General features: G+C 43.0%; 1 protein-coding gene across 1 annotated transcript; it reads right to left on the bottom strand.

Moving 5' to 3' along the window:
• Positions 1–593: 593 nt before the first annotated feature.
• MCL1 (MCL1 apoptosis regulator, BCL2 family member) lies at positions 594–6,242 on the bottom strand. Its single transcript, XM_030187306.1, has 3 exons — positions 5,502–6,242; positions 2,725–2,972; positions 594–2,430 (listed from the first exon to the last, which is right to left on the bottom strand). Exons 1-3 carry the CDS (start codon positions 6,133–6,135, stop codon positions 2,314–2,316), a joined length of 999 nt encoding a protein of 332 aa, XP_030043166.1. The 5' UTR covers positions 6,136–6,242; the 3' UTR covers positions 594–2,313.
• Between the last annotated feature and the right edge of the window lie 4,569 nt (positions 6,243–10,811).

Below are 10,811 nucleotides of genomic sequence, written 5' to 3'. Positions count from 1 at the left end.
AGCAAAGGGCTGTACTCCTGCCCCCAATGACCCCCACTAGGGATGCAGGTAGGCCAGGGGCTCTGTTTAAAAAATTATGTGGGCACCAGACCAATATTCAGGTTTTTTTTTTTGTTACATTTGTACCCCGTGCTTTCCCACTCATGGCAGGCTCAATGCGGCAGGCAATGGAGGGTTAAGTGACTTGCCCAGAGTCACAAGGAGCTGCCTATGCCGGGTGCCAGCTTTTGAACTGCTCTAAATTAAGCTGCTTAGTTATGCAGGTGCTGGCTCCTCCCTAGGGCTGCCCCTGACCTGCCCACTTTATATTTGGGTGGTATGTGGGGATATACACATAAAAAAAAACCCTCACAAAAATCTGAAGCTGGAATAGCTTAGGAGAGATGGGTAGGCAACCAGATTTGATGACAAAAACTTATAGGGTTCAGTAAGATCATAGAGAACCTATACAGAAGAAACTGGCATGATGGATGTTCTAGAGCTGGGCTAACTTCATTGTTGACAGGAGCAAACTGAATAGACCATATCATTAGCACCTAATAGGAGACAGGCCATTCTAGCCCCAATAATACAAAAACAAGTATGACAAAACATTATTATTGACAAGACTTGTTTATCAATAGCACCATGTTTAGCTTCATTTTTACATTACATACAAGCAATGTACAAGGTACAATGAAATTCCTTTAAATATTGGAAAGCCTACCGCTTCAGTGCCTTAACAGCATGTGAGAACTGTCACCAATGAAAGACTTCCTCACTGAAAATGGGGTGTTTCTGGAGTGTATATTCTGCAGCAGTAGACTTGCTAATCTGTTTTATAGATAAGCAACCTGCTCAAACAGGAATAAAAACCATAGGCTTGTACAATAAACTCCAATGTACAGTGTCCCCTCCTGTAATTCAGTACAAGTTGCATAGTGGAAGACTGGGGTAACCCAACCCCCTTGTGTACTACTGAAAACTCAGTCAATGACTTTTATACCTGCACTAACAATAAAACTGGACACCCCTCCCCCCAACTGAAAGGATCTATGAATATTAAGATAATTAGTTTGTGTAAAAATATTCAAGCCTGTAATGTTTTGATGCAGGTTACTACTGAAATAGCAGTAAAGTGTTATTTTAAATTAAAAGAATTTGACAAACATGATGAATGGCGATCTCCCCATCACTCCCTACCGGCCTGTGGTATAAAATGACAATTGTTTAGAACCCTCCACTGAATGGAGCATGACGTATGGGAAGCTGCAATCATGATTTTGACTCTGTCCATCAGTACAAGGTACATAGGAGAGAAGTGATAGAATTAAACACAAAATTGTGATTTATTAAAAAGGTAACCTTGTAGAATGTCAGTACTGCAAAAAAAAAAAAAAAAAAAAAAAGTGATTTAGAAGATAAGCCCCTTGTGCTACAGATCTTAGAATCTATGTCTAAAACAATGTACAGTTTGTACAAACTATACAGTTCTCAAATGTACAATGAACTTTATTGCAACTCAACTTGTAAGTAGCACATCCAACAGCACCCTATCCATGGCTGTTTGAAGTTACACGAGTATGAAATACTCAAGCTGAAAGGATCACTGTGCAGTGAACCAGGAGCCTGTTCAATATTCCAAAAAGCAACATTCCAGCCACACTCATACAAACATGGCACTACAATACCTTGACTAGCAAGAAAGCTATCCAATTCCGATTTGTAAAGCTCTCCAAATTTCTATTAAAGACTTTTGTTACAAAAATATATTAAATTCAACTTCAGCCACTGACAATTAAGGCAAATGAAATGAAAAGGACATGTAAGTCACTCATCTTACTATCAAAAGGCATTTGAGACCAGTCTAAAAAGCCCAAACAAGTTGTCAACCATGAAAGCTCCCGCACACAAATTAAAAGGTCAAGCAAGCTACAGCTGGTGACAGTCCATTAACCTGGTCTTACCTACAATTTGCATGACTTATTTTTACATACACCAGTCAACTAACACCAACTATATTACAGTCCTATCTACACAGGCTCACCAGTTCACATTCAAAAACAAGGTGCTTAACCCATAAACTCCATTGTCTCTTAAACAGAATGCAAAGCTTAATTCTTTGGGTAGGTTTGTCCCGTCCCATCTTGGATGCTCCTCACTGGCACACATCTTCTGGACTTGCTGTGTTCTGTGCCTCACTGGTGAAAGCACTACAGGGGCTCTCATAGGTGTTGTGCGCGACATGGGCAACAAATACTGTTACAGCAGCAAATACTCACTTCAAACCAGAAGATGCTGATTTGAATTGTCATTTTTATTAGTGAGTACAGGTCACCGAATCAGATATGCCAAGCCTGCTCCCAGTCCAGCCACACCTGCAAATGCCATGAGAACATTTCTGATGCCACCTTCTACATCCTCTACATGGAAGAATTCAATACAGCCATCCTATAAGAAAGGAAAAAATTATTAGTTTAGATATGACCACACGATCCACTACTCAGTAATCAGGCATTTGCAGTGTCACCGATGCTTCAAAAAGAAAGCATGTTACTTGGATTTTTCATTTTTCAAGACATTTCATAAAAGGTACTCAAATTAATGTACTTGTGTCTTTCCTAGATAGCTCAGTAGGTTATTAATCAGGATCCTTCCCGGGGTGTGCCACCAGGTTCTACAAATTACAGAAAATTAAGTTTCCAGGATATTGTTCCCCACTATTTTGAATGGTCCCAAACTCACCCATCCATTATGCTGAACGATCCATGTCCGATTGTATACCATAAGGAAGTCGGTAATGGTTTGTGCTAATATACTGATGCTGTTCTCCAGCTGTATGGTTTTCAGGTGCTTCGCAACAAGTGCTCCAAAGCATATAAGCATGATAATTCTGCCCCAGTTTGTTACACCATCACTAAAAACATTGTGTGCGACAGTGGTTATGCATTTTAAATCCTCTTGTCTTTTTATGTCTAGCTTTCGGAGCATTCCTGTGAAGTAAAAAAAAAAAATAATGTTACAACATTTCTGAATCCAGGCTGCTTTCTAGCATGCTAAGAGTCTCTTTTCATGATTTTAACTAGGTTGTGAAAGACACGTTTGCTAAAATTCTAAATTAAATATCAATACACTGAGCACCCAACTTATTTCTAGCCTCAAAGGCTACAATGACCTTCCATTTAAGAAGGGGCCAGGGGGTCCTATAAAATTAAACAGCCTTTTAAGGGTTTTTATCTATTAATTAAAAAAGGCCAGCCATACCAGAGTGGATTAGAACAGCAGCACAAATAAACAAAACCAAAATTAAAATCTGTCAAATGTTGATTTGTTGCATTTGGTTTGACTTATTTGTCCTGGGGTGGGGGAGGAAATAAGCAAAACAACATCCCAATTTACTCTTGGGATTTTGCCAGAAAATTGTGACCTTATTGGCTACTATTTAAAACAGGATACTGGGCTTGAAGGGACCTTTGTTCTGTCCCTGTATGGTGGTGCTTATGTACTCCCATCCTGCTTTGTTGTACTTACTAACTTGGAAGGGGTAAAGGGTCATCATGGATTTCATATACTGCCATTCTGTGACTACAACCAAACCAGTTTACACTTTACATATATAATATGCAGGTACTTTCTCTGACCCTAGTGGGCTCAGGGATTTGTATAACTTCTTCTAGAAGTTGAGCTTGACTAGTTAAATCACTCTGAAAATGCTGTCTGCCAGTTAAAATGGAATCTAACTTATTATTGCATGTTTTGTGTACCCTTTGGGAATTTCAGTCAAAACTCCAGTTTTTTCCAGTACTAAACCAAGTTATGAAAAGTACAAATTAAGATTCCAGAAAAAAGCTTCTACTTCCTTCATCTTAAATTCCAAGCTACATGGGTCAGCACTTACAATAAGTAGCTATATACTGACTTAGCACAGCTCTTAATTGGTGAACACTTAAATTGTACTGCTCAGACTTACTGAAAAAAAAAAAAAACAACTTTTGACTATGAAACTGAATTTTAATTTCTATATGCATTCAAGACATGCTCCACTATACAACAAAATGCATGCTAAATAAATTCTATTTACATCCCCTTGAATTACCAGGGCTGTAACTACTTTTAGAACAGTAATTACATGGACCTTAAGTATGCACCTGCAAGAATGACAAAGCTGTACTTTCTCTTTAAAAAAATCTCTTATTTTCTTATTCCTGTTACTCTATCTGTATGTTCCACCTTTGCTTATACCCTATGCTGTCTATTAAAACGTTGGTGTAGTGTGCTGGCATTGTAATGTAGCATATTTTGTGTTATTTGAATATTTTTACTACTGTGTCTACTTATTCTTAATGTACACTGCCTTGAGTGAATTCCTTCAAAGAGGTGGTAAATAAATCCTAATAAATAAAAAACAATGCAACTTCTTCAAACATCTTTGTTGTTTTTCATATGTCATGAAACAATGAGATATGTAATTTAACACCTAATATATAGGCTACTCGCATTTTAGAAAAACAGGGGAATAAAAGCTCTCTTCAAAAGTCCCATTTATTTACATTGCTTATGCACACCCACTTTGCAGAAAAGGCTACTTTACTTAAAGCTAGGGGTTGTGACAAGCAGGGTTCTCCTGGTAGCTGAAGATCTACACCTGGAGCAGCTGCCTGCAAGCGGGGAGGATCAGGCCTCTCCCATCCCCTATTTCTATGGAGTCCAGCTTGCACTTAGCAGCCATTAAGCCTCCAAGGGAGATGAAAGCAGGCATCCGAGCCCCTTTAAGGGCCAGTTGCGGTACTGACTTTACATGTTCAGCACCCACCGACCTGAAGATGAGCTACTATAGCAACCTAAGCGTTTATTGTAATTCTGTATCATGTACTAGACTTCTAGAAATCTAAATTTTGTAACCACCTTTTTAGCATTATGGAAGCCACACTGTGGGAAAATGTGAGATACAAGTACAAGTGGAGGAGTGGCCTAGTGCTTAGGGTGGTGGACTTTGGTCCTGGGGAACTGAGGAACTGAGTTGGATTCCCGGCACAGGCAGCTCCTTGTGACTCTGGGCAAGTCACTTAACCCTCCATTGCCCCATGTAAGCCGCATTGAGCCTGCCATGAGTGGGAAAGCGCAGGGTACAGATGTAACAAAATAAATAAAGGCAGTTAGCTTAGCGGAGTTTAAAAAAAAGGTTTGGGCGGCTTCCTAAAGGAAAAGTCCATAGACCATATTTCTAAAGCACTACTAGGGTTACAATTTAACATAGAAGGCCAGTCCCTGCTCAAGGAGCTTACAATCTAAAGGACAAATGTACAGTCAAATAGGGGCAGTCTAGATTTCCTGAATAGAGGTATAAAAGTTATTAAAGTGGAGAAAATCCACTATTTGTGGACTATGCTAAAATTTTGATCTTGGCCTGGATCGGCCACTGTTGGAAACAGGATGCTGGGCTGGAAGGCCCTAAAGCCACTGCCGCGCCCCCTACCGGTGTGCCCCCGAAGCGCAAGAGAGGTCTAAGCTCACTCACTCACCCTGGAAGGCCAGCTTGTGCTTGTCCATGACTCCGTCTCCCACCCTGCGCAGGGTCTCCAAGAGCTTATCGTGCTGCCAGCTCCCTCCTCCTCGCAGCAGGACCAGGCCTTTGGAGCCGGCTCGGCCGGCGAAGACCTGGTAATAATCCGTCACGGCGTCCAGGGTGCGGTGATAGAGCTCGTCCGTGACCGGGGAGGCCGAGCCCGCGTCCGGCTCCGAGAAGCCCTCGTCCGACTCGGGCGTGCCGGGCGGCGACGGGTTCCCCGCCGGCCCTTCTTCGTCCTCGTCCGGCGCCGAGAAGTGCGGGAAGCCGCGGGCCCCTGTGGCGGCTAACGGCGTGGCGCTCATGTCCGAGCCCGAGTCCTCGTCAGCGTCCAGCTCGTCCAAGGGCGCGGGAGGCGACGGTTGGAAGCGCGCGCCGGCAGTTGAGGGCAAAGGCTGCGCGCGGCGGCACGAGGCGCAGCTGCTGCTCAGCGGCCCCCCTTCGCCTTCCGCGCAGGCGCACACCTTGCCCTTGCACAGAGCAGTCGGAGGCGCGTTGGGCGCTGCCAGGCTCGGGCCGCCGCAGTACAGGTTCAGCTGCAGCACCGCGCTGGTCGTACTCCTCTTTAGACTTAACATACTCTGGCTCATCTTCACGCTGCCCTTTAATCTAGGAGACAAGACAAAAAAAAAAAAAACCTACTCCGGCTGACTCGAGATGTACCTCGAGCAGAGCTCGTCTCCCTTTGCTTGCTTACTCAGACTGGGCGGAAGCGGGGGCCAGGCAGGGGTTTTTCAGCGGACGTCACGCACGTCACGTTGCTTACGTCCTTTAGCTCCGCCCACCCCTGGATTTCCTTTCTTTGCTTGTGAATGAAAAGGGGATTCGGCGGCGGATAAGGAATTTCCGGAAGGGAGAGTGAAAAGTCCATTCACATTCAGCCGCAATACCCAAAACCCAACTCTTTAGAACCCACAGTGTTGCAACACTTTTTTTTAGTTTTGGAAATGGTAAGACAAGAAATAAAAATGGAAGGTAACCATCTCCACCCTGTTGCCTAATCGAAATAAAACAGAACCTCACACACCAGCAGAGCAGAGCAGATTCTAGGGAGTAGCCTAGTGGGTGCGGTGGACTTTGAACCCGGGGAACTGAGTTCGATTCCCACAGCAGCTCCCTGTGACCCTGGCCGAGTCACTTAACCCTCCATTGCCCCTGGTACCAGTGCCGTAGCGAAGGCGGCTGACACCCGGGGCGGTTCGCCGCTGCTCATCCCCCCTCCCGAGCACATTCTTACCAAGACGGGCGGGAGGGCCGCTCCACCCCGAGTGCAGGTCGCTGGGAACTGCGTCGGCTCCGCTGGTTCCCTGCTCTCTCTGCCCCAGAACAGTGAACCAGCAAAGTCGACACCCACCCCCCCCCCCTCCCCCAGCGGCGTGCACCCGGGGCGGACCGTCCCACCTCCTACGCCACTGCCTGGTACAAAATAAGAACCTGAATATACCATGTAAACCGCTTTGAATGTAGTTGCAAAAACCACAGAAAGGCGGTAGGTATATCAAGTCCCATTTCCCTTCCCTGGGTAAGTTCTGAACACACAAATTGCCCTACAAGGGTCCATCCTGCTTCCAATAGTGGTCAGTTAAGGCCACAAATATCTGGCAGAATCCCAAAAAGTGATAAGCAGTGGCTTTCTCCAGTTCTACCTCATGGTTTAGGGACTTTTCCTCCAGGAATTTGTCCAAACCTTTTTTAAATTCAGCTGCAGTCACTGGTTTAACCACTTGTTCTGGTAATGAGTACCAAAACTATATGTTGAGTGAAAAAAAATTCTCCTGTTTGTTAAATGTACTACTCCTTGGAATATCCACTAATCTTTGCACTTTTTGAAAGTATAGCACAAAATTATAGCATACATAGCACTTTCTGTGTATATGATGCACCACAAGTGAAATCCTAAGAGAATTCTGGAAGAACTGGAAAATGCTCTCAAAATACATGAACTGAGAATCCTGGCTACAGCATGCAGAAGCAGGAATATACTAAAAGACTACACAAAATGGAAATACCAAACTGTGTGTGTTGGGGGGGGAGTGGGACAAATGGCAGATTTTGCAAGAAAATACCACAGTGCAGCAGCAATGATTATATAAATCCTTTTTCTGAAAATTGCCAGTACTCATAGGCATAAATTCTAAGCACAAAGGACATTAAAGAGGCAATTTTATAACATATTCCCAAAATTCAGGCACCAACGTTCCACTGGTTGTGAGTCTATCAAGGTTCAAGGTTGCATGTATTTGATTGATTACCTAGGGATATGCCATCAAAGTGATTTATATATATATATTAAAATCTCTAACTTACAACAGAATACAATGTGTCTAGGAAAATTACAATATAAACAAGGAATAGCAGAAACAGGTAAACAATAAAAATAAACCCTCTGCATCTCACAGAATCTTAAAGCTAAAACAGTCTGACAATTGGAATAAAAGGTTCAGCTAATAAAAGCTGACTGAAACAGGTACGTTTTAAGTAAAACATTAAATTAAGACAATGAGGGCTCTGTTCCTAAAAGTATGATGTTCCATAGTGTAGGTCCCACTACACTAAACATTATCTTCTGAAATGTGGAGGATGGAATTACGGGCAGCGAAGGGATGGGCAAGAGTGACGGCTGGAACGCAGCGCCTGTCCGGGAATATAAGGCTGTAAACAAGGTGACAAAAATTTAGGTAACCTTCCTATGAAAGATTTTGAACACCAAAAGCAGTATTTTATAGGCAATGCGATATTCTACTGGCAACCAATGTACAACTTTTATTTGTTGCATTTGGTACCCCACATTTTCCCACCTATTTGCAGGCTCAATGTGGCTTACATAGTACCACGAGGTGTTAGCCACCTCCGGTGATGAAACTAATACAGAGTGATGTTATTACAGTCACATTAGAGAATCAAGAGAAGAAGAGTTATATAATGTTCATTGCAAGTTTTGGTTTCGTTGTGTTGCTGATTGGGAACCAGTGTAGTTTTTCACGGAGGGGTTTATTTTCATTACATTTGTACCCTGCGCTTTCCCACTCATGGCAGGCTCAATGCGGCTTACATATACAGGTACTTATTTGTACCTGGGGCAATGGAGGGTTAAGTGACTTGCCCAGAGTCAAATCGTGTTTTTCCAAATATAAGCCTGGCTGCTGTGTTTTGGGCGGTCTGGATTTTCTTTAAGGTTTGTTCTTTGCATCCCGCATATATTCCATTGCAGTAGTCTAAGTGCAGCACTGCGTACGTCTAGTAGCGCTTTAGAAATGATAAGTAGTAGTAGTAAGTGACTTAGTATCATTGATTGTATCAAGTAGCTAAATTACTACAGAACCATAGAAGAAAATCTTTTAGCAGTGGAGTCACATGATCATATTTTGTAGAACGAAAAAGTAACTTCAAAGGACTGCAACTGATACAAAATGTAGCTGTGATCTCTCTCTGGCCAATGCCCCTGAAAAGAACATTGCAATATTTCAGCTGTTGCACAATTAGAGTGTGAATGAGAACACGTACTGCTTTTTCATCAAACAAGTGCTGAACTGAACGAATCTGCCATAGCCTGAAAAAAAAAATCAGGCTTTAATGACTGCTGAAATATGGGCCTTGAAAGAGAGGGTAGAATCCAGCAGCCCACCCAAACCCTGACTAGGCTGGAAGGACATATCACCAAAATCCAAAGGAGGTAGTGGAAATACTGGATGAGATTTACAGAATATTTGAAGTCGTGCGGGGTTTTTTTTTTGTAAATTGAGAACTAATTTATTCTCTTTGAGCCAGAACTCTGACTTTACTCACAACCTCCACCAAGGATGAATTATCTAGCATGTCCAGTGGCACACGAATTTGTACATCGTCAGCATACAAGTACAGTATAAATCCTCAAAAAGGCCAAAGGGGCCAAAAAAGGTGTTAAAGAAAACTGGTGCGAGAAGAGAGTCTTGGGGGTACCAGAGAACCCATTAGGACCGATCAGAAAGATATGAGTGAAACCATGGTATGGCCAGGCTAGAGATATTCCTATTTCTGCCAAGCAGGATAAAAGCAGGGGCATAGCCAGCATTGAAATTTGAGGGGGTGCCCAGCGGTGGTTTTGGGGGGGTGCATTTCTTTCTCCTCTCTGCCACGACGACATTAAACTTACCTTTGCTGGTGATACCCAAGATCTGCTACCCGAACTGCCCAAGCAGGAAGAAGTCAGCGAACCTCCTTTCCAGCCGTTGACGTCTACACTCTTTGCACATGCCCATGGCGTCTCGGCGTTTACCGCCAGATGATTTCTACTGCGAGTTAAAAACACTACTGTGACTTTGTAAAAGAACCCCTAAGAGAGAAGTGACCAACAGGCAGCCAGTGAGTCAAACACGGCCCACTTGACCTGGGGATGCAGCCCACTTGTGAAAGGTAGCGAATTACAAAAAATAAGAATTATTACCAGTACATGTGATTCTGAAGCATTATGCCACTATTTGGTAGGTATAAAGTCACGATTCCAAGAGAATGCCACACATGTTCATGAGAATAAGCCAAGTTTCAAGAGGCTAAATGTTCAGGTGGCCCATGCACATAGGTATTTCCGATCAAATGGCCCACTGTTGAAAAAAACAGGATGCCTGTGACTTAAGGGTATCTCAAGGATCTTGGTGTGATCCAGGAGATGGGAGAAGAAACAGGGAGATGATCCATTTACAACACCGTAAAATTAAACAAAATAATTCCTGGATACAGTGAAGGTGTATGTGGAAACTGAGGCACACACTGAACACCTAGAGCTGGCAGATGGAAAAGCAGGCTAACCGGGATTATTTGACCGAAATTTATATTCCCACACCATTACCTTGTTCCCCTTTTCTTCCTTTCTTTGGTCTATTTTTTTAACCATTTTTTGTTTAATATTTCATTTTGGTGTGCTGCTGTTTAATACTTTCCTTTTCCCTACCTGCTGTTTTACAGTCTCACTGTCGTGTCATTTATGGAGCTCCTTTCGGTTTCTTTTTCCATTTTAGTTTGTACTCTGCTTTGCTCTGCTATGCCAGGTTTAGCAGTAAATCAAGTTTTAATAAACTATAACTCTTTCCTTCTAAGAACATAAGCATTGACATAATGGGACAGACCGTAGGTCCATCAAGCCCAGCATCCTGCTTCCAACAGTGGCCAATCCAGGTTACAAGTACCTGGCAAGACCCCTAAACAGTACATTTTATGCTGCTTATCCTAGAAATAAACAGTGCATTTCCCCCAACTCCATCTTTTAATGGCTTATGGACTTTTCTTTTAG

The sequence above is a fragment of the Microcaecilia unicolor genome, chromosome 14 (genome assembly GCF_901765095.1).
Source record: "Microcaecilia unicolor chromosome 14, aMicUni1.1, whole genome shotgun sequence".
NCBI lineage: Eukaryota > Metazoa > Chordata > Amphibia > Gymnophiona > Siphonopidae > Microcaecilia > Microcaecilia unicolor.
Note: the sequence above shows the minus strand (reverse complement) of the source record. Positions and strands in the feature narration are given on the sequence as shown.